This window comes from Argiope bruennichi, chromosome 4 (assembly GCF_947563725.1).
Source record: "Argiope bruennichi chromosome 4, qqArgBrue1.1, whole genome shotgun sequence".
Classification (NCBI taxonomy): Eukaryota; Metazoa; Arthropoda; class Arachnida; order Araneae; family Araneidae; genus Argiope; species Argiope bruennichi.
The window spans coordinates 112,174,318-112,200,284 of NC_079154.1; the positions used below are offsets into that span (position 1 = coordinate 112,174,318).

The 25,967-nt window shown below is 29.6% G+C and overlaps 1 protein-coding gene across 8 annotated transcripts in view; it reads right to left on the reverse strand.

Annotated features, from left to right (window-relative positions):
- The window catches only part of LOC129965660 (rho-related BTB domain-containing protein 1-like), a 97,367-nt gene that overhangs the window by 28,179 nt on the left and 43,221 nt on the right, over window positions 1-25,967 (reverse strand). For 5 of the 8 annotated variants that reach the window (XM_056079755.1, XM_056079749.1, XM_056079756.1 and 2 more), the window contains one exon: window positions 7,137-7,368. In XM_056079755.1, the coding sequence (XP_055935730.1) occupies window positions 7,137-7,316 (180 nt within the window). In that variant the 5' untranslated portion in view covers window positions 7,317-7,368. Of the gene's footprint in view, window positions 1-7,136; window positions 7,369-14,431; window positions 14,647-14,712; window positions 14,834-21,080; window positions 21,261-25,967 lie in introns of those variants that run through there. The other 3 variants (XM_056079751.1, XM_056079754.1, XM_056079752.1) reach the window with 3 other exon arrangements.

The following is a 25,967-nucleotide window of genomic DNA, read 5'->3' on the forward strand; positions in this document are numbered from 1 at the left end:
TTTAATTAATTAAATTCTAGAAACAATTGATAAAAGTGCAGACAAGTAAAAATTTACAGAGCACATTATTTAGTAACTATTTATTAAAAATTAATATGAATGGAAGAATTTTTTATTAATTCATTTTAATAATTCATAATTTTTTATTAATTTATATTCTGTTATTAATTATTAGCTATAATTCATATGAATATCACTAAGGGCAATCTTGATAAATATAATCATCAAGCCGTTGCATAGAAAGCTAAGCTTTATGCATAATATAATTTCCATTCCCCACCCATCACATTTTGCTTTACATATTGTAAAAGCATTGCAGCACAGAAAGCTCCATAATATTAATGAAATATTTTTGGAATATTGTGCAGCATTATGAGTATCAAACAAGATCTTGAAGATATCATTGTTTTGAAAACATCAACATTTTGTGCCAGTAGGATGTTTGGTATATATAGCGTCCCTAAATAATGGCATCTGGTGCATTTATACATGCCCTACTCTCAGGTCTCTACGCCACTATTATGATCGTCTAATGACTAGTCACACATTTTATTTAACTGACTACACAATATTTTTCGATTATGGTCAAAAGGTCGGGTAATGTGAAAATAGAGATTTGAATTAAATTCTGTCATCTTGAGCTATGAAGAAAAAAGAGAAAATAACAGGCAGTGACATATTATGAAGGAGAAAAGGGTAAAGAAGGTATAGAGGTCCAGAGATTCATTCTAAGAAAGCACCGCAAAGACAAAAACTAAACATTCATATAAAATTTACTAAATATTCAATATTTCAGCATTTATTTCAGTTTATATGGATACATTACTGCCCTTATAAAATTAGTAGGTAATTGGAAAAAATTCTTGAGTTTAAATATGAGTAAATAAACCAGCGCATATCTCAGGGGAGAAATGAAAGGGATTTTCATGTTGAATATTTAAAAATTTATTTAGCAAGTATTTTATTTTAAGAAATCCAAACTGTTGTCGACCTTTTTATTACTTCCACATAAGTGTAAGTGTCACCAAAAAGGATTTTTTTTCTATATGCCAAGCAGTTAAACGAATCACTATTTTTTTATTATAATTATTTAGTTAGAAACAATCTGTTGTTGCAATTTCTGATACAAAGGTAAATTAAAATAAGTAATTCTTGAATTTGAATCTCTAGTCCAAAATATCATAGCATGAATTTTCAAGCTTGATTCGACTATCTCGTCTTTGGCTTGGCTATATCAGTCACTGCTTTTTTTTTTTCGGGGGGGGAGGGGGATTTTTCTGTCATGCATTTTACAGAACGAATGTCAGCCAAAATGCTTAAGAATATTTTAAAAAAAGCTGAAATAAAAATTCTGCCTTAGAAATTATATTAAAAGAATCATCCCACCGTTTTTTTAAACCATACATTTAACATTGTCAAAATGTGTGAGCGGCAAGTCTGAATCAATGGTCTCTCCAAAATATTTGCGCATACTCTCTAATAAAAATGAGATAAACTTTTCCCCGCATAAAATAGAGGATTTTATGCGGCGAACGCTTTGAATGCTTGGGCGAACGATTCTTATGAACAACTCATTTTATAATTTTAATAAATCTAGCATGTTATTTTCGGTAATTAATTCTTGGCATACGGTTAATACAAAAAAATCAAATATGTATTTTGAACGCATTTTTTTAACCAAATGGAATCAAAATCTGACACAGAAGTATAATTGTAGTTACAAAATCACATACCAAATTTCATACATTTAAATCAGTGTATTTTTAAGATATCGTATTTATATGCTTATGAAAGTACAGACTGACAGACGGTTGAGCTTTTCACGGATTTGTTTCCAAATCAGACACATGTCTACAATTTAGATGTTAAATTTGCCTACCAAATTTTATCTATCTAGCTCTCTGCATTTTGTAATTTTCCTGTTAACTTATATTCGTACAGCCGGGAAAAAAGACTTCCTCAGAATGGATTTCATTCAAAATTTGACAGGAATCTACAAATCTGATGTAAAGGTCATATACCAAATTTCATCAGTGAAGCTCAATGTGCTTTTGAATTATCATGTTTAAACAAACATAATGGAAAAAATGCTTTATAATAACTCAGCGGGTCCTGAAATATAGAACCGTAAAAATCTCGAATTTGAATTTTTTTAATGATTCCAATATTTTCTCTTTTCATTCTTCTTGCAAGAAAGTAAAAACTTCTTCATACTTCTTAAATAAAAATAGAAATATATATATATATACATAGTTTTATTATAATAATAAAAAGTGGATTATTAAATTATTATTAAAATTTATTTTGTACTAACTTTGGGATATTTATTAAAATTAAAGAAAATATCAGAGGAAAAAATTGGTATAACTGAAAATCTATAACTTCGTGAATTTTAAAGAGGTTTACAAAAAAAAATTTGTGTAATAATATGCTCCGAATTTATAGAGGAATAAACATGAAATTACCTATTAACTTTGAATTAATTGATAATTTACAAAAAGTTTTGGAAAAAATTTTTTTAAGCGACCACCTATTACTCAAGAAGTAATTATGCGCTAAATTAGATAACTATAAGGCCAGAGATCTGTAGTGTAGGCTGCTGCAATCTCTGAATGACGCAATTTATAGAAATATGACCAATCTAAAAACATTATCATTTTAGAATTGACTTAAAAGATGAGCAGCATTTTTTCTTAAGAAAAATAATATACCACTGGGTCCTAAATAAAAGATGTAAACATTCATTCCTACTACTTTTTATAAAAGTAATTCTGAAATAAATTTCAATTTATAATACGATAGGAGCAAATTAACATGGCAGATCGCTGAAAAGGGACAACGATACATTCGTCATTTTTGTTAGATAACTGCATTAAAAGTCATCGTACGATTTGCACTAAGACATGAATTTTCAGTCTATAGTTACGTTGAATTCTAGCTCATATTAATATTTGTAATAGTGTAGTCAGTGCTTTAATAAATAAACAACCTTCCTGATAGTTTTTAAAACATTCATGTTGTTGAGAATGAAAACCGAATTTTCCATATTTTCGAAAGAATTAGCCATATTTTTCTACTCCTTTTGAGTAAATTTATTACAGGCTCAGAGGCATCCCACAAAAGGCATAAGTATTTAAGCGACTTGAACTTGATCAGATTATTCTTTGGATGCGGCGCCTTTTATTTTATTTCCAAGATCCTAGATCGCCTTAAAAAGGATTTACAAAATTTATTGTGAAAATCCAGATATAAACTCAACTGAAAACATAAATATTAAACGCTTTATGTAACTGAAGAGCTCACGATTCGGTCTTAACTCATTTTATAATCCGGTGGTGTTGCGATTCCATGCAGAAACTGCAATGAAAACATGAGACCTCAAGGCCCCATCACCTAAAATCGCACTCACAAGAACTCTCCTTTAGGGGTTGTTGACTCGCCTACATGTGATTTTGAAGGCCATGCGGAAAGTTGGCGCTTATCCAGAAACGCAGCCAGAGAGCGCTTTCGCCTCCTCTGCGCAGTCAAAACAAATACTTCTCTAGCTTCGTTCCTTTTCTTTTTCCTCCCTGTTTTTCCGCTTTTGTAAACCCTCTTTCGTATTTCGATTGTGTACGATCGGTTCACTAGATTTTCGAGGTTTCTGAACCTGGGAAGGGCGGTGCAGAACCATTACAAAATTTAAGTGGTCGGGTTTTCTCAGAAATATGTCTCGACATGACTGACGCGGGTTTTTGGTTGCCATGCAACAAAGGGATGAGTTTGGGCAATGCAATTACAATAGTCTTAATATAGATTCAAAGAGAGTCTCGTTTCTTCGAAGTCGATCAAAACATATTGAGACTGCATTAAGAGATACTTTCAATGTAATCATTAAAAAATAAAAGTACTGACAATGGTAAACTGCATATTAATATATTTTCGTAATTTTTTTTCACATTAATAATTAATAGTTGATTAATAAAAAATGTTTTACCACAAATTTCGTATTTTGAGTGTTTTTAGTTGAAAAGTAAAACTTCCCTGTCAAAAAGGGATTAAAGAATTAAAATAATTAAATACGAGGGAGTTAAATAGATAGAAAATTCCTCTTCTGGTTGTTAAAGAATACAGATTTATTATGAAAATAGTTTTGTTGCATCAAGCATGGAGAGGGCTGATGAATGCGAGGCTTAGCGACTTTAACCTCCGAAATACTGCAGAAATTTAAATATTAATGCTATAATTCAACACTGATCTGTACTTAAATATCATGTAATTTAATATAATGTGCATTTTAAATTATATATTTTACCAAGAATAATCTTTCCTCTCGTTCATTTAAGAGGTACTGTACAGAAAAGCACAAGTATATATATGAATTCAGTAAGTTAAATTCAATTTCATTTTGATATCGTAAATTCAAAAACAGTACAAATACATAAAAATATATTTAATTAATTTTATTCTTACGTGAAATTTTCAAGATTTAATACCTTTGTTTATGGTAGTTTTGATATATTTAATTGAAATCAATCTGTGAAAATATATACCGAACTCAAAGTTACAAAACGGTTGAAATCACAATTATTTTTGATAAATTTATCCGTGCAGCAGATCAATGCATTCACACTCCAAAATGCATTTTGTATGGATATATATAATATTATAAACATTTTCTTACAACCTCTCAGCTAAAAAAAAAGTGAATACCTTTATTAATATGCACTAATATATGTCATAAAAAAGATGAATGGTATCATATTTTTGCATAATATATTTTTTTGGATGTAATTTTACAAAAAATGTATTTAGCACTTTTTTTCCGATGGTTCAGAATTTATTATATACGGAAACAAGCAACAAAAAATTGATAAGATGAGATTTCTTTTTATAATTTTAAATTTACACCCAAAAATTTTTTGACTGAAATAGTCTCTGGCATGGTTGTTTACCCTATCAAAAAAACTACGCATTTCAAAATAAATTCGGTCAATTAACGCTCTTTCAGTGCAAGAATTACTACTGAAACTACATTTTTGTGGACATAAAGAATATTTTATTATTATTATTATTATTAAACATGTACCTACGTTTATATCTGTATTAAGAATATTATAATAATGAAAGCATATGCTTTTGTGCGCAGTTTTCTTTTCCCGACTTATTTCTTTATTTGTAATACTTCAATACACACAAAAATTATTTTCATTATTTAAGAATAGATTTTTGAAACAAAATGTATTTCACAAAAATGTGTTCAAAACGTGTCAGAACGGTAATTTTTTTCGATCCATAAAATCGATTTCCTTATCTGTTTAAATGAGGTAAAGAAGCATCTACTGGATTAGACGTTTAAATTTGTCTTTCTAGATTTAAAATTCGCTTTATTTAATATAGAGCTACACAAACACAACCGAAAATGAAGGGCAAAGGCGCCGAATGACCAAAGCTTCATAACCTTGTCAAGTCAACGAGTACGGGAATGATGACATCTATCAAAAAGAAGGACCGGATTTGTCACTTCCAATCCAGTTGTGAACCGATAACGGAATCGATTTAAGATACTTGAGTGAGCAAGCATGAAGATTCCACTGACGTCACACCCACACTAAGAATACCTTCGTTACTCAGTGACGTAAAGTTGAATGGTTGCTATGCAGGTGATTTAAGGGAGGGGGGGACATTCTTCATGAGGAATTGACCAGCACCAAGATTTGTTTCAACAGTCTAGTGTGATCCTGCCCCGTTCCCCTTCTCCCCTTTATCTCTTCACTCGCTCTTGAAATAGCGTTAAAATTTTCAGACTAGAAAAGTGAAGATATGCATTTTCAAACATTCGAAAATGTCACGTTTCGTTATATTCTTCATCAGTGAAAGCTTTCAGAATAGAAATTATTTTCTGAAATACTAGTAGTGCCCAATGATTGTCTAATCTAAAAAAAGAATGAACCCAAAGGGGGGGGGGAAATTAGAATAGAAATCAGTATAAATCTATTCTGGTTCAAGCTTTCTTGCTATGTATTCAACAGGAACGGATTCGCAACACAATATTTCTCGTCCAGATAGAAATAGATATAAAAATGAATTAATTTTATCAATAAAAATTACCAGTATATGAAAATTTACCAACTGATTTTGAGCAATAAGCAGAGCTTTTGAAAACTGACTTTCTTTACAATCTATCTCCGTTATCTCTGTAATCGATAATAATTTTTTTTTTCCTCTCAGGAATTTAAAAATAGCAAATGGCTTTAAACAATGAATTTTACAAAAGGGAAATTTGAGCAGACATCAATACAAGAAATTCCAATCCAAATCTAACAAATCATCCGTATATGGAAATATTCAGTAGGCGTTACATTGTCCATAACGGAAATACAAAGAAAAAAAGGAACGAAAGAGAAAATTTCAAACGATGTTTTGATCTTGTTAAAAGAATGAATAATTCATAAGAGCAAACTAGATGGTTACACGGTAGGCGGTCGCACCCATTAGGTATTTAGCATTATGGGGTATCATTAATTTTTTTTCATGTAGATATACAGAATCTACAAGTAAAGTTATCAAATTTTCTGAATCTTAACGGGGACACTTTCGATATAAAGAGAGTTCATCCAATAAAAAAATTATTAATTTAAAGGTAGCTATCCCACCTAATATGGATTGTTAGAATATTCTACCACAGCCGCATACCTTTCTGATAGTAAGTGTCTATACGTAATGGAATTTAGCAATGTTCAAAAGAATAACGGCACTGAATTGACACTGTTTATTAAAATAAAGTGATCATATCCTATAAATAGCAAAAATTACAAAAATCCTCCAAAATATATTTTACCTCAAAAATGTGTTTAAAAAATTAATTAATCATCTTGAAAAAAATGTTTAATATAAATCATATACTTAAATGAAAAATAAGTGCACTTTTTTGAGGAAAAAAAATCATTTTTTTCTTCAAACCGTGACAAAGCATCCAGATTTGGGAATGTTCGGATTAATATAGGTGACCGCCTTTTCCCATGAAACAGTTTCAATACAAATATACACCAAAACTTAGATTAGCATTTATTAAACTGAAGTTTATTCAAATAAAATCAGTTTTCTTCTTCTTTTTTTTAATTTTATTTCCTGAGTTCCAAAGAAACAAACTTTACCTCCTTGTATATTCGATACTGGTCGATGGCCCACACCGTCGGAATGTGCGTGGTGAGGAGCTGGTTGAGAGTGAGGCGAGCATTGCAAGCCCTGGCACAAATGAGACGGGTCTTCCCCACCGCAGTATCGCCCACAACCACGCATTTTACGTGCTCTTGATGCGGCTGCTCATTATCCATGCTCTTCGCATCCCATGTCCCGCAATTCGGTACTCGTCACCGCACCCACGTCCTGTCAAAGAAAAGACATCAGATGTTATTACAAGAACTTTGTATCGAGAATTCATGATCGAATAATTTAATGCGGGATAGTTAGAATGTTTATTTTCTTTTCATCCGTTCAATACCAAATTTCAGCAATATGTCACACTTAAAAGCTTGTTACATTTTGTGTTTCTATTATGTTAAATTATCAAGATTTAAAAAAAAATAATAGCAATACGTGTCTGTAAAAATGTAAGTCTTATGATATTTCCTTTATTTAAAATACAATTTAATAATTTTTCATTTCCTAAAATCCTCCACATTTATCGGTACAATAAATAAAAAAAAAATATCTTGACATTTGAAGATAGGGACACACATTCCACTATGCACACATACGTAAAATTACATTAAAATAAAGCTTCTTCAACTGTAGATTGTAAAAATATTCACAGCATCTTTTTTTTTTTTTTTTTTCAATTCTTTTGAATTTGTATGCCAAAGCAATCGAAAAATAAACCTTATTGAATTAATGTTTTTACTTACATTAAATAAATACTCCTTTACATGATTTTGCTCCATAATTCTTTTTCTATAACATACTATTTACATCATAATTTTTTTTTCTTTTTATTCGGTTTTTCTTTTGCTGGAAATGCGAAACTTAAAATATTTACTGCCCCGCTTTAAAGAAAGAAAAAAGAAAAAAAGGACGTATTTGAAAACAATATTCAAATCCTATATCTATATATCAACTGCGCCGGCGTCCTGGCATAGGGGTAGCGCGTCTTCCCCGTGATCTGGGCGTCCCGGGTTCGAGTCCCGGTTTGGGCATGGTTGTTCTTCTGTTGTTCTATCTGTGAGATGTGTGAATGTGCCCTCCTGTAAAAAGGGGTTGTGCAAGCGAATGAGTGATGCGTGAGTGGCAAAGTCGTACTCTTGGCCCTAGTTGGCGCTGCTATAAAAAATAAGAGACGTTCCCCCTCAGGCTTAAATCGCTGTCTTCGTAACAGTGGGCTTGTCAGTGGCAAGTGCCATAAGAAACAAACAAACAGAAACAACAATATATCAACTGCGACTTAAGTAATTCCAAAAACGCAAACAATATTAGAAAAATCTATCCATGATATTTCTAAAACTAGCAAGAAGCAGTTTGTACCAGTTTTACACATAATTTGATGCTCCCACGTCTTGCTATTAAAGGTTCATCCACTCCACCGAGCTGAAAACACAAAAGTGAATAACGACCAATTAAAGAAGCAATAGAACACTTCTTACATCTTGTGTTTCCAGCAACAGCTTTTCTCTACTTGCCAATTTTTCACTCTCACGCTTGTAGATCAGAAGAATGAACGAACCGTTAGAAGGAAATCAATTTTAAAGCAACACTTACATCATTTATATTTACATCTCGAAGAAAAGAAGAAAAAATTTTATTAATGTCAAAAACTGATGTTTTGATTGAAGTAACAATAGCTATATAAGAGATGCTGGAATTAAAGCATTTATTTTCTCACCATAGCATAGTAGAGAAAAGTAGTAGTCACAAGAACGCCAAGTTTCGAAGAGATACGTTTTAGAATACGGGGAGATGAAAAGTTCAAAAGTTCCAAATACTGAACAATAGGAGGTTTAACAATGAAGACGAATACAATACATAGTAAAAGAATAATTCAATCATATTCATCCAATAATTCAGTAAAATTCGTGATGAAGAAAGCTTACAAATAGTAAGTTGTAAAGGAGTGCAATACTTACTAACACTATTATAAATATATTAAAGTTAATTTGATTCAATTCTAACGTAAAAATGATCATTTGTACCATAAACTTATTTCTTTATTTAAATTAATGAATACCCTTTTTTTCGACAACAGTGTCAGCATTTGACCAAATTTCATTTATTTAACAATTCTTTGCAGAAACTTTTTTTGCATCAATGAACCTTTGAGAGTAAAGGAATTTTTCCGCAAACAAGTTACATATTTTGAAATTTATAAAACATTTTTTTTTGTAAATTTAAAGGTAATTAAAAATATGTAAATTTTTAATGAAAAGTCATAATATTTTTAACATTATTTTCATATAGACAAATAAAATCTGTCAAAATCTGTCGAAAACAAAGAGATTAACCTACTTTCATGTGATATATCAACATGACCTACTTTTCAAATTTTAGGTTATTTTGATCAGAACAATTTATTCTAAAACATACCCAAAAATCCAATTGCAGAAAAATATTACAACAAGGCTTCACACCAGCAATAAATTATCATTAATGTTATCAAAAAAGAAAATATTGTTTTTAAATACAGAGAGTAATCAGTTAAAATAAATAGTATTTCAAAAATGATATTAGTTAAATAAAATACTAGTTAATTGAATTTTATGAAATTCAATTACCTTGTTTTGGAGACCAAAACTAAAATGAAAAAAACATCTAATCCATTACAAAAAATAATAACAATAATACGCCACTTGGTTGTGTCTATAATGAAGACAGTTCTGCATGTTCAATTATTTCTTTCTTTATAACCTTACATTATCAGTGTTTTTTTAATGAAATTTTCAGAGAAGCAACAACAAAAATTCAAAAAATAGAAATAAACTATGTTTCCAGCCAATGAAAAATGTCAGGATTTTAGTCTATATGCTGTTTAATGACGCATTTAAATGCTTAAATTTCACTTTCGATTTCGTTTCAAATACATCTGTTCAGTCACGGCTCATAAGAGCCATTTAGCATCTCACTTTCGTCCATTCAACTCATCTGTTCATGCGTCAACAAAAGCAGTAAGATGCGGTTTTCTGTATCTAACGCACTGTTCTGTTTCTTGAAGAACTTATCTTGATGTATTTGAGAGTTAGTATCGTGTTGGTTGTATCATGGTAAAGTGTTTTTTATCCGAGCATAAAAATCTCCGCAAAAATGCTCATTTTTCAATTTGTTCGTAATCCATTCTTTAAAAGATAAACTAAGCGAACAGTCTTTCGAACAGTAAAATGATATTTTTCAATATTTTGTCATTTCAATGGAAAGTTACAATAATTAGTATTTCTGATTCAATTTTATTTTTAAATCTTTTTAAAAGCATTTACACAAAAACAATAATATGTTAAACATAATGCATTATATTTTGGGAAATTTTTTATGTTTAAAATGAACTCTCTAAAGATTAAGAAATTTCAAAATATGTCAGTTATAACGAATCTAAAGATAAGGATGAATTTTTAGTCTCGGATAAATAATATTGATAATTTAAAGTAAAATATTCGTTAGGCAAGAAGAAAGAATATTCTTAAATATTTAAATATGAAGGTATATATTCAAATATCAGTAGTAAATTATTTTCCATCACACAAAACGGGGATTTTTAAACTTAAAATCACAACAACAATTATAGTAGAATAGAAAAAATATTAGGATCGTAAAGTCTCTCAAAGAATACTTCTTTCACATCTAGAAATGCCTGAAAGGATAAATAGTTTAAAATATTATCTTGCTTTACACGATTTCGTTGGATTTTTTAAAACAATTATTTTTAAATGAATGTCTTTAAAATTATCCTAAATTAATGCATCCATCTTTTTTTTTTTTTTTTTTTTTTTAATTTCCTTAACTTTAGGGTAGCAGGAAAATTTTTCTGTTGAAAAATGTTGCCACGAGTTGACTGAGTTTAGGAAACCCCCACATAACACAATATAATGCCGCTTCTCTGTGTTGAACATAGACAGGCAAAGAAAATAGTTTTACGGTTAAAAAAAAAAGGCGTGGGACAATTTCACAGTTATTGAACATGCATTTGACCACACCTTAAAAAATGACGACGATAAAGTTTTTTGGTGATCAGTTAAAGTGACCAAGGTTTTTTCAATTTTGACTTAGGAAACTAGACATCTCGAAAAAGAGATGGGCAAGCAGGAAATAAGAATCAAGAAGTAGGAACGGTTATTTTAACTGACTTTAATGATAGCACACCCAAATATAACTTAAACTCTGTAACGGAACTGCCACTATTCTCTAAAGTAGAGTAACTGCGCATGTGTGCGTGCGTATGTGTGTGTATTTAGTAAAAGCTAAAAAGGAAAAAAATTTCATAGGTATATATATATTTTAAAATCTGGTAAAGATCGTTTTTTTTTTTTTTCAAAAAGAATTCACTATTAATCATTTACTTCCGTAAAATAAACAAGACATATTAATCAAAAGCAAATCAATAAACCAGATAATAAAAAAAATTAGAAACATAAACTATATTAACCCCTCCGCAAATTGATATAACAGAGAGAATAAAACTTCATTTAATAATTTAAGTTAAAAAATAAAACAAGACCAACGTATATGTAGGCATTATTCCTGATCGATATAAACTGGAACAGACACAAAAAAAAATACATACCTAAGATACAGAATAATGCAGTATGCCGAAAAGAATAGTCACCGTTAAGAAAAAAATTCTATAAAGAGAATTCACGAGGGGGAAAACAGAGGAATAAAAAGTAAATAAAATAAAATTCACAAGCACAATGCGAGTGTGATGACTTTAAATAATTCCTAGCATGTAGGGAATGATAACTGGCTTCACACAATAAAGTAAAAGTAAATGACTTTGAAAGCGAGCCAAAAGCGTGTCTAACGAGATAAGCCGTCGGTAGTTCGTATTAAAAAATACCAAAATTGGACAGAGAGTTTCTGAAAAGAATTAAATGCATGTTATCCCAAGTGAGGGGGGCAATCTGGATCATCTCATTGGAATTTTGGCAATCTAACAGGCCCGGACCTTGGGAATTAGTATGCACATATTAAATCACGATACATGGTGACATACCTTCAAGTGAATTATGCAGAAGTCGCAGGCAATGTTAGTTCAGGCACACTATGGAGACCCGTAGGATGCAGTCTGCCTAAGATTTCATCACCAACCGTCAAGGATGAATAGATATCAATATACTAATAGGCACAGAAAGCAGCTGCACAGATTAGATTTAAATTGTTAATAATATGACGTTAAAATAATGAATATCATTTTTTTAAAAATGAGTCGAAACTGATGAATGCTATTTTAAGAAGCAAAGTAGAATTTAATTTTCCCCAGTGGTTCATATTTACCGTTTTATCAATTAAAAATGGAAACAAATTAATTCAGAAATTGTGATAAGGATTTACTTCAAATAAATGAATGACCTGCTTTTAAAGTTACTTATACGATTTTTACACACATCTGCGGAAATTCTTTAATTTCAAATTTTAAATAAACTTCCAAACTGGAACAAAGCTTTTGAAAAAAATCGCAAATTTAAAGCAAAAATTCATTTACTAATAAAAATGGAATTTTATTTTATAGCTATCTAAATAAAAATTATTTTTAAATATATTTAAAATTAAAACTGATAAATATTTTGGCTTTTTAAACAATTTATATAAGGCTTTTCAAACAATTTAGTGCAAAATTTCCAGCAATGATTTTCTGATCCTGAAAATCAGTTTCAAAGATTGCTAATAACAGCCTGTGAACTTCTATTATATATATATATATATATTTAAAGTATATTTGAATTGATTTTAGAACTTCTTTCCAAAGCGCAAATTTATACAAAATTGCTAAACATTCAAAACTATGAAGATCAAACAACAAATAAACACTTCCTTTAATCTTCCACTGCTTGTCATTTTACATAAAAGTTTGATTTACAAGATAAAGCCTTGAAAGGTGATAAAAATGCAACATGCTTTCCTTTCCTTCCATTATGATAAAAAGTAAGTATAGTAATGCAAGAACAATCAACAGCCCTATCCTAGGTTAGAAATCTTATTTTTAAAAAATAGTGGCCCATTCTCTGTAGCAACAGATGGTGTTATTAATTTTCAAATATACCTATACAGAAATATTTTTTTCAGCTTATTTAAAAAAAAATTATAGCACGGTTAAAAAATTTTAAAAACAGAAAATTATTTAAATTCCCTTGTAAATAAGGTCCATCCTAATTGTTTTGAGTAAAAAAAAAAATCAATAATTCGTTTTTCTTTATGATATAAGTGAAATACTAATAAGTTTTATTCTATTGAAATCATTATTATTCTTTTAATCATTCCTAAATTCATAGTGTTTCTCCGAAAAAAGATTTGTTTCATTCTTTTTTTATGCTCTAAAACAGCTTTCAATCAGCTTTTCAAACTGCTGATGTAATCAAATGATTTATGAAGAGAATAATTTTCTTAAGAACACTGTTTAAACTATTTCCTTTTGAGGATTTTAACAGATTAATTATTTGAAATATAACAGCATAGACTTAAGAAAAATTCAAAAGCTACAGGTTACAGGATAAAATAACGTATGAACACAAAAATGATAACATCTGTAGAGTTGCTTGTCCAGTAGAACCGCACTTCGCAATCTGCCTGAACACTGTTAGCGAATGATTGAATAAATGTTACTGTATAAGGCATAGTGCCTATAGATTTTAGCTCATTGAAGACTTTCAATAAGAAATTTTACAATATTTTTTGTCCCAAATAAAAAGAAACCCTAAGACTTTAAATGATAAATTTAAATAATATGAGAAAAATTAAAATATTATTACCTTAAAAAAGCCTTGTGTTCTAAAAAAGGATGCAATTGCATAGAACATATACATATTCTATCCTTACCCATAGTCTAAATAAGGAAAATGAAACAATCCATATAAAAAGAACATTGTGTGTTCTTGTTCTTCCGTATAACAATTGGTGGTTTTGACTAGATTTTTTTAAAAACTAATGAAAACATCTGATATGCATTTATATACAAAATATTTTTAATTACTTCAGAAGCCAAATTCTTTATAATATAAAGTAATTTAGTAAATTAGATAAATTGCATTTTTATCATAAATTATCTGTATTTTTGACAAAATTTGTCAAAGAAGACATTCAGCAGTAAAATATTATGAATGACACAAATTACTTTTTAATATGAAACAATAGTTTTAACAGAAAGGAAAAAATCAGATAATAGTGCAGAATCGATTAAATAGCAAATAGATAGAAAAGCATCAATAATTACTAATAATCCAATTAAAAAAGCATTTAAGGCATATCTACTAACACATACCTGCAAATGGACGTCTGAAAAAATTTAAACATACAAATATGAGCATTCGATATATAGAAACGCATTTTAGTATGTTAGCCTAAATCTAGAGAAGTTTTAACATAACGATATCTCCAACTGGAATATACAAACACAATTATTTCACGAATATATTTTCTGCCTGAAATCGATTATCTGGCGAGCGAGAAACTTCGAGTCACGAAGTCTGAGTGCAAGTAAACTCTTCCGTGACAATCTATAAAAGAAAATGAGCTACGAATGCCAAGAAGAGTGCAACTAACCTGGGAAAAACAATTTCCTCGGTAGCAGCTGAATCGCGAGAGCTAAATCACTGCGTATAACCTGGTTTCTCCGCGAGCCATTCTACCCGTGGTGTGTTTACTACTTTCAAGGACACCTGGCAGTACGTGCAGGGTCGGCCGTCACAGAACACTAAGTGACGCCACTGCACGTTCGTTTATTTTAAGAGGTGCGTTTGGATAGATAAAGAAACCCGTTATCTCCCGCTAACTATACAGATATAAACAATTGGTTTTTTGTTTATTTGAGTTGTGGTTTAATAACATCCTGGGAGGCGGGATATGAAACAGACAACTTTTCGGTACGATTTTTCTACCTACGCTGAAGAACTCACGTTCACTTACGGTTTCGGGGAGGGGGAGCTCTGCGGTTGGAAATTTTCTTAGAATTCATTTGAAAGAAATATTTTTTTGAAAAAAGAAGAAGGAAATTAAAAAAAAAAAATGCTTATGGGTACAGACGTGACAATGAAAATGCTGTCGAAACAACGATGAACGAGGATATTAAGATTTCATCATACACATTCATTATCCATTAAGACACCAAATTTGAAATAGTTTCACTTCCTTGTAACGTAAGAAAATGATTTTTAAAAATCGAATTTTCATATATTATGAAGCAATTTCTCAGATATTAAATTCACCGATGTGTAGTAATACTGAAATACTGTTTTCGGCAATACGGTAACTTTAATTGGATAATACATCGAACACGAACTTTTCTGCGCTTTCTGGTGGACTTATAAACAATAAATAATTCATTAAAAAAATCCACAGGCCAATATCTATCGGAAAGCTCTCCTTGTTCTCAACTTATATCGCTCGATTTTGCGTTGCCATCATAGTAAAAAATTACTGTGTTCGCAAACTAAACAGCTCTTAGTTTTTTTTTTTTTGATTATTCAAGTGAGGAGAGAAAAAGAAACAGCTATTCACATCATTCAGCAGACATAGCGTAATACTGCAAAGCAAACAAATTATGAGAAATTAACATAATATTTCATGCTTTATTATAAAATTCTTTTCCTTACATGTAATGGTTTAATAAATACTTTTTCTTGTTAATCAGAGGTAAGAATTTGCTAGGAAGGTTAAAAGTTCGGAATTTTTCAAGGGAATACGAAAAACATAATCATAGGTAAATGCAATTTTCAGATGAACTTTCTAGTCGTCAAAAAATAACTAGAAAGTTCATCTGAAAATTGCATTTCTAACTGATCCAACCAACTGATCCCTCAAACTGATCAGTCAAATTGTTTCAAATTCTGCATGCAATAAATCACAAATGTATAGATAAAGAGAGAACCCCTTTTTAAGGTCTTTATCTTTTCAAGAAAAGTAACATGATCAGAACTGGTTTTGGCCAAACTAACTTCAAATCTTATCAAATGATCTCGCAGCTTTTTGATTAAAGAAATACTCATACTGCAGCTAGAATTCTTATCAATAAAATCAACAATTTGGCAACATTTTAAATAATTTATTCAACCTAAGCAAAGTAGAAGAAATGTTAGATAAAAGTATACTTTTAGTTTGACTCCGAACAACTTACTACGTTTTTAAAAACAATCCAGTTTACACATGAATTGAATTTTAAAAAATGCACGGTTAAATTTAAATTAACCTAGCATGAAAATGAGATAACATGCTTTTATTTCTCAAAGTAAAAGGAATGCGAAGTTGTATTATATAATGCAATAAACATTTAAAAAAACAAAACCGGCCAGAAAGGCAACCCAGACGGCAGGACGACTTTCTTTGTTCATCTCAACACCGACCAGTTGCATTCGCGCGGTCGTTTTCCTTTCTTTGTGGTGGTCCATACCAAGGCTATTCAAAACAGCCGCACTGAGAACAAAGAAGCGATGTAACGCGCGAATAATTCCGGCATCGACCTTTCAAGGTTAAAAAGTAGATGCTACGTCCCACCAATTCGTCTACAGGTCAATTACGAATAAGAAGCAGTGTCAATCATGAGGCAGACATTAAAAGGTAAAGGACATAAGATAGTCTTTAACTGCACATACAAATGTTACAGTCTTGTTAGGACCGTTGTTAAGCGATAAGATAAATTGCTCCCAATAAGGCCCAGAGTGCAACAAAGAATTCACTTCTATTTATACAAATTAAAACTGAATAGCTTTTTAATTTCAGAATATTATTCCTAGAATGTTTTTCAAATCTTAAAATTCGGTTACAGACATTGTTTTAAACAGTTATTGTATATTGGCTAGCAGTCATAAAAGTAAAAAGAGAGAAAAGCAATATCATCGACATTCAATTGGCAACCCTACATAAAGGAGTGATCTTATTCTGTAGAGAGGTCTGGATATTTTCGTTTCCTATCTGTTTAGTGACATACGACGCGATGCCTTCAGACAAGTAGGCCAAATAAACGAACTTTCTCATCCCCAGTGTAAGATTTTTGGTGAAGGAAAATGGGGGAGTAGTAGAATGAGTTGATGCCAAAGGAGAAGTGAAAGATCACTGGATGGCCAAATAAACGGGAAAATGATACTTTTAAAATATTTTTGTAGCATATGACTAAAAAGTGCATATCATATATTATTCTAATCGAATAAATATAAATTGAAAAAGATGTATAGAAATCGTGTTTATTCATTGATTGGTATAACCAACAAGATGCGAAGTATCGACATTGCCAAGATGCCTGGTCAGATGTTTTACCAGGACGAAATTCAACAAATATACTAATATGAATCCTAAACAAGACATAAGCAAATTTTTTAAATATAATTCGTTTTGTAAATTAACTTTTATTATAATACATATTTAAAAAAACAATTATATAAAAAATCATTAATTTCTTATAAAAATCAAAAGGGTGCTATTAATTATACAACAGAGAACAAATATTAACTTAGATCGAAGGAATAATTACACACATTCATAACAGTCAACTGAGTAACATTAAAAAAAAAAGTACATTTTAATCCACCTCGGGGCAATATTTGTTTCAGTTTTCCTTCTTCCAGTGCTGCAACAAGCGAGGGCAGATAGGAGAGCCTCTTGATGCCAGTCTTAAAGGGTGCACATTTATGCCATTGGTTAAATATGAAAGAGTGAAAAAAAATTATAGTATGCCCAGAAATCAACTTATCCTTGTTGATTCGCTGATAATGATTGTGGAAGAAATTATCTTAGTATGCTTCGGATATCACTTAATTTTACTAAGCCACTATTTGCATCTATAAGTTTATTATAAAAAGTGTTTTTTTCCTTGAAGTACTTCATACTTGAGAAACTGAACTAACCAATAGACGGTCAAGCTTTTGAGAGGTTTAGTTCAAAATATGATAAGAATCTACATTTCAGATGCTAAACTTGGGTGCCACATTTTCTTTACTTAGTTCTTTATGCTTTGTAGTTATCATTGTCACTTGCTCAAGGACAGCCATGCAGACAGACTTCGTCTGAATGGATTTCGTTCAAAATTTGCAGAAAATCCTATAAATGTGATATAAAGCCTATAAACCAAATTTCAGCCATCTATCTCAGAGCGTTTTTGAGTTATCGTGTACATAATCAAGAAGACATAATTCCAAAAATGTGTTTTTTGGACTAAAAATATTTATTAATATTTAAAACATGTAAATTCGCAAAACTCTCGAATTTTTTCGATGATTACAGTATTTTCTCTTTATGTACTTTGTAAACAAGAAAATGAATATATATATATATATATATATAAATGGCAGCATTCGTCTTATAAATAAATATTCTATGTTCAAATTATGATTTTAGAAACGAAACCTAATAAGCAATTGAAAATTATGATTTTATTCAATTGCTTAAGCGGTTTCGTTTAATTTGATAATGCCTTTGGATTTCAATATCTGGGAAAAAACAGTTGGAAGTAAACAGAGATACGTTTTCATGAAATACATTGACATGAAATAATTATACAATCCAAAGAATTTTCTTTCATTCTTTACAAAATTTATCTAGCTTAGATAAAATATCTATCCAGAGCACTTCTAAGTTTTATTTGGTCGATTAGATAGAAGCTAATCGTGTAAGAATTCTTTTTTAGCTGGATTACGTCATATTTAAGGACTTCCGAGCATTTGAAAATAGTGCTCAGCTCGTAATTATTAATTTCATGTTTTCTCTTTATTACATAGTTTTTATATCTGGGAAAAAAAGAATGTCTGACATGAATAGATTTATGATTGGGGATGCAATTGTTTTTAAATTACAGAAATTCCTGAATTCTGACTGAATAAATATCTCTAATTGCTACCAAGGTTGAAGAAAGCGATTAGGAGAAATAACATCATTCCTTTTTTCAATACAGTAAAACGCGTACGGCAGAAAATTATTGCTATTTATATAATGATTCTGCACTAAACTTAGTATGAAAAAGATATTAAATTAATGTTAACACAATTGATTTGATGTAATCAAATATTATTAATCCATAACTGTTAAATTAATAAAGTTGTAAATTAATAAAAGCTTTTTCTCAACTAGCTCGCGATGAAAATTGTCAGGGTAACTTAGAACATTATCTTGTTTTACAGACGGAAGTCAAAAATGAAAACTGAATCTTATTCGTAACCATTACATCCCTTAGATCCAAGAAATAGTAATTTACTTTTCCAATAACCGATGTAGGAAATAAATAGTGATACATTAAGAAAGTTTTGGTTTCAATTTTATTGAATACGCTTGCAACTAATCATTACTGTAATAAAATATTTGAAAATAACAATGAAAAATTTGAGAAAGTTTTTTTTTTTTTTTTGTCTTCATTTGGAGTGTCTTAAAGAAAATACTTAATTCACGCGACGCTAAGATTTCACTCGTACTTACTATAAACAACTTTCTCCATACTCTTTATTCCTAATTACCCTTAGTGACCCGATTATTTATCAAAAATGTTAAATAAATCGAATCTATTCAAAATTTGCCCACATTTGATCTGAAATCCTCAAAGGCTGTCTGTGTGTTTGTTAAATAAATTTCCAAGCCTTATTATTACTTTTTAATGTTTCCTAGAACCTACTTTAAGTCTCTGAAAAGGAAAAAACAACTGAGTTATAAAATTTTCCAAGGTATACAAATTTTCTTAAATATACTGATTTTCTTATACAGGCAAAAAAATAAAAATAAAAAGCATTTCCACTCGAAGCATTTCAGAAATAGCACTTCACGTAAAGCATTTCAAAAATAGCATTTCACGTAAAGTCTGTCTCTCGATAACGTTGATCCAAATGTTCCCTTTTTTTTTCCGAACTTTGTTTTTATGTAAAAACTTAGAACTAAAACTAATTAATGCAACTTTAGTAAATTATATGATCAGCAAACGTCTTCATTCTAAAATAAAAGGTATTTTCTCATAGATCTTTTATTTTTACCAAAATTTGAAAAAAAAAAAAAATGGAACTGAGGTCTAACACGAATGACAGACAAGACTCATGCCGGTCAGATGAAGCAAATGCCAATTTCTATTTATTCAAATTGAAAAAAAAATGCTAAATAGCACTAATTGATTCGAAAGCATTCGAATTTATTTTAACCCACTTATAATATGTTTGTCAGATATTTTGGTAAAACGTATAGATAAATGGGGGAAAAAATGATAAAATAAATTCTATAAGTCGAAACTAATATTTTATTCCAAAAGCATATTGTTGATGCCTCGCGATTTTCCTCCGTTTATCGATACTAATTAATATAAAATTATTTTTTATTGGTCTTTTATTATAAAAATAAACTATCTTAATCAAAAGAGCCTTATATGATACCTGAAAGTGTTTTCAGTCCAGAAAAAAAAACACTTAAATACAGCAGATATTGAAGTTAATTCAATTAGTTCTAAATAAAATTGAGAACTTATCAATAAAAAATGAAGAAAATACGATCTAATAATTATTCCCATGCGAAAATTAATAAGAAAACTATTTCTAATTTAAAAAAAAATAATAATTTCAAGCAAATTATGCTATAACTACATCATACTATCTGAAAAAAATAGTTCTAGATTAAACATTGATATTCCAAAATGATAAGCCTGATTCATATTAATCTATTTCTAGGGATTAAAAATCTGTTCTAACATTATCGCATCATCTGGTAACATACATAAAGTCTTGATTATTTTAAAATATATATTTTCAGCAACATTATTTGCCTGTTAATTTATTTCCTAGTGTTACATATTCAAAATATGACGTTTTAACACTCACACATTAAGCATGTTTTTCAATGCAGTTATTTTTAGTTATTTTATCCCTTAACACTAGATAAACTAAACGAAATAAATAAAACACATCGTGCTAAAAAAATAAACCACAACAACATTAATATTCACACAAATCACCCACCTGAAGAAACAATCTGTTGTCACGTTCAGTAAAAATACGGAACTCGGCGACTCAATGTTCCTTACGTCAAATCATTCATTAGAATAAACATCCACAAAGAAATATCGCCACAGCCAAGGCTCACGAGCGAAAGCAGATATTCAGGGAGAGCTGTCTCCAAACGTTTTCTTCTCGACTCGATTCCTAGCACGCTGTGTGAGATGGCTACAAATGATTTTTATCCATTCCAAGCGCTCTTCAATTTTTTTTTTTGAAACCCGCCAAGATACAGTGCATAAATCGGTTTGCTCACGGACGGCGCGTGCGCAGTCTTACCTTACTTGTCAACTTCTTCGCGTGAGAGGAGGGGAAAAAACGAAAGAAATTTTCATTCAAAGAACGTCCAATAGAGAGTCTTCTCTTTAAGGGGAATGTCTTAAAATTTAAGATGGCATCATGTAATGAAATTTGCGTAGTCATCAGAGATTATATAACAGGACATTAACCAGTAATTTACAAAAGGGTGGAAAATTTACAACAATAAAATATTCTTTAATGATTCCAATCTTTTTCAGAGAACTCTCAGCATAACAATATAATGGAATATTTTTATGGATTTTCCCCTCAATCTTTCTACGTCATAAAATAAAGAAAAAGTAGACATATGATATAGATATTAATAATAAATTTAAAATAAATCAAGGAAGTAATTTAATAAATATAAATAAAACTGAAAATTCATATTTTTCTACTAAGTTTTAAAGCAAATTTATTTAAATTAGCACAAACTGTTTTGTGTCAAATAAAAATTCCCAGAAAAAGTATACATTTGTACAACTTTTTCTTTACCAGATTTTTTTTTATTTTGTTCATTGAAGAAAAGATCATTTAATAAAATACATAATCGGAGGATAAATGAATTGTAAATTCTGCGTTAAATAATACATTAAAGAGAAATAACATAACAAATACGAAAATTATGTAAAATCTGAAACATGATTAAGCAATTTATACACAGCTTCAAATTTTAAATAATTGGTACAAATAAAGTTTGAAACTGATTATCATTCTTAGAGATTAAAAAATTACAATACAATTTATTTATTCATTTCGAACAGACATTTAAAACCACTCCTTAGCTTTACAATAATTGAATAATATATTTTAAATATCACTCATTTCTATCCTTTGGACAAAAGTTTTACTTTTGCATCCTTCGTAGGAGGGTAACACTGAAATGGTGAATTTATTTCGTCACGGTATAGATAAATTCTGCTGAATGAGACGTGATCTAATCAATACGGTTCTCATTAGGCAACTCATCTTATAGCATGTCCAAAAAGCAATTTCTTTTCTAAGCGCTTGTTAAATGAATTCAATTTTTTACACATACGCAACAGCATGTGTCATTAATCAGTGAGTAGAAATTAGCGAGGAGAAAGAAAGGGCGATTAAGAAATTCCCAAACATCTCATATTTATTTCTTTAGAATAGATAATGTTTTAAGAGTGATTCGTCTGTCTCCATAATATATATATTTTAATTTATTCTTATATATTGATACGAGAACGGGCACAAAAAAAGAATTAGTATCAAAAATAATGTGGATTATTAATACAAAATATATTTTCAATAAATCACTAAAAATTTATAATAATTAAAAAAGTGATTGGAAATAAAATTTGTTAAACTAAAAAACATTTTTTACACTTTAAATTATGTAAAAATCCATATTGTGCAAAGAAATGAATAGAATAAGCATTTACATTCCGATCAATCTTTAGTTAAAAATCTATTTAAAAATTTGCAAACCCTTTTCTACCCTAGCCGAGTAGTAATTCTAGGACCAATGATATGATGCTCTTTAGACATCATCACATGTCTCTCATTAGGCTTTGCATTGCATCAAATTCGACATATTCTGCAGATAGTATCCAGACAATAAAAATTTTCATGCTAAAAGTTTGAAAACTCTGAATACTATGATCACATGATAAAAATAAAGCATTTTCAATATAAAAACTGCTGTCTAAAAAACTGAATGATTTAAGTTGTTCTAATAAGCCAAATCTAAACCTAAAAAATAAATATTCCTAAAATTAAAAATGTAAATTATTAAAAATAAATTATTGTAAACGATAACATAAAAAGAATGCATAAACTGTTCATTTGGAGAGAGGATTAAATTATGCTGAAAGGCAGGACTTTGCTATGAGAACTAGATAATGAAATAATATAACTACGCGTCACAATATAAAACTTTCAAAAAAATTAAATAGCAATTTTGTTTCAGTTTATTATAAACATACCGTTTTAAGTATTTGCCAACACTGTTTTAAGAATTTTTTAATCAACTTGTTTCAAAATCTGCTAGATTAATTCGGAATATGGAATATTTAAAAAGAAAAAGTTAATAAAACAATTTGAGTTCCTGGTGCAACATTACACATCCATATTTCATTAAAAAAAATTAATATTTTAAAATATTCGGATTTGGGTTCATAGCTAATTAATCAATCCTGTATTTATATAATACACGAGTTTATTGGAAGTGTAGAGATCTTTTAAAGAATTTTCCACTCGTTTAAATTCAATAATCTCTTATTTTTAGTTATTTTCAATATCAATAAAAGAATATTTTAAAAAGCTTCAAAAGATATTCCAGATAAATTTAAATCATAGCAATTCTTAAAATATATCGCAGAAAGCGACGCGAATCGGGGAGGAGTGTACAAAGCAGAAATTGAAAACTGTATAAGAGATCACAGCTTCTATGCTTTCGAAACAAGAAAATCCCAGGAAAAACAGTTTGGTTAGCAGCATTTTGTAGTTTCCAATGCGGAAGTTTTAGTTGTTTTCAAACCGCGAGAATTATATCATTAAGGCTTAGAAAATCATGGAAAAAAATGACGTACATAATGTTTCGCGTGATTCGTTAGTTCAAATTAGTACTTATATCCTTGAAATAAAAGTTGGAAAGCGTTCATTTTTTAGAAATCAAACAACGTTATAAAAATAATTATCGCTATTATAAATAATTAAAAATAATTTATGTAAAATTTTAAAACAATATACAAAATTGGGATTTGCTGATAAATCCTTGGAATACAAAGTTTGGCTCGCCTCTCAGAAGTCTGGATATCAAATGTGAAAGATACAAAGCAATGCAATATAATAATATCACATTTTTATGGCCTGCAATATCTGACGTTGTAAGGACTAATTGCATTCATTTCTCAACTGCAGTTTTAACTGACAGCTTGAAACTTGTCTATCTAACATAGAACGAATTTATCGAGATAGCAACAAATCAATCCGAAAAGTGTCACGAGTTCCATCGAGAGTTATTATACATCAGACAGATGTTGCTTGCAAAAGTTATTAACATCACATGTGAATTCTCCTTAGGGGTGCTGAATGCAGTTGGCATCATGTAGTGGTGCAATGCAGATATAAAATCCGGCTTTTAATTCAGTTATAAACTGGAAAGTGGAATATTTTCCAATTTTACATAAACTTATATTCGCTTTTCTTTAAAAAAGGATAAAAAATGCAGGATGCAAAAGCTGTTTAGTATCGTATTTACTATTAACTTTTCCTGAGACAGTCAAAAATAATTCGTTGCACACACAGAAAAAAACACACATTATTTTTCGCATAACTGTATTCTTACGTAGTCGGATTCCAAATGCTTCATTAACTAAGAAATATCCGAGAAAATTCGTTACTAATTAAAAATTGAATGCATCTGCAGCTAATGAACAAGATTTTTCATTTCTAAACATTCAGGTTTTCTTTCGTTTCATCTCTTTTGCATAAGATTAATTAGTAAGCAGCTATGGTAAAATAAATCAGCATTATGGTGTGGTATCAGCATTAGCAAATGATAAATTAAACTCAACAAATATTATTTTTATAATAAATACACAAAGAATTAATTGAATTAAAAATGGGATAAAACCAAAAGCAAGGTTTTCGTAAAGCACTGGATTAGGAAACGGTGAGAGGAATAATACCAGTTTAATAAAATTACAAAACAATACTAGTATCTCATTTAGCAATTGCTATGGATAAGAAATGTCATTTTTGTAATAAAAAAATGTAATGGCCTCAAATAATTAATAGCATTCGGAAATAATAATTACTCCCTAAATTTTAAGTAGATTAAGAAATTGTGTCTGAAAACATAAATCTTTGTTTTTCAATCCTTTTAAATAGTATTGCACCGAGAATCATTCCGAATAGATTTCACGAATTTTTTCGTTTAATGTAATTCTATGCATAGAATGCAATGCAATGTAATTAAATGAAATTTATCTAGCAATGGAAGTCATGGAAAGAAAAGACGGAAAATTATCATTATAATTATTCAACACAATAACAGAAAAAACTCTAATAGTTTACGAAAGATTAAATAGGAAAAACGGCATACAACTTTCTTTAAAAGAATAAATGGTAAACTTTGATTGCATTCTTTTCCTTAAGAATAAAATCGTATTTTATAATTAAAGATGCATATAAATAATATTTATAATTTTTGCAATTCTGAAATGTAATTAAAGAATTATCTGTCTTTTAAATACCCTTATATTATAATAGGTTTCCGATTCACAATAACAATAACTCTCAATGGATAATGAAAATGTGTTCCCTTAAAATCTATCTCTTTGTATAGCTAAGTCATGTGACACATAGAAATATTTATCATCACGTCAAATCTAACATACTGCCTACAGGTTCTTTAGATGTAAAATTATTTTTGCAAGCGTACAAGCACTCTGTGAGAAAAAAATATCTGTATTAATTTTATAAATTTATCTTTTTCAATTTAAATGCATCAACTTCAATGCATAAAGAGGTATGAGAAACCGTAAGGCTCGGTTGTACATATTGAAGTAAATTACTTTT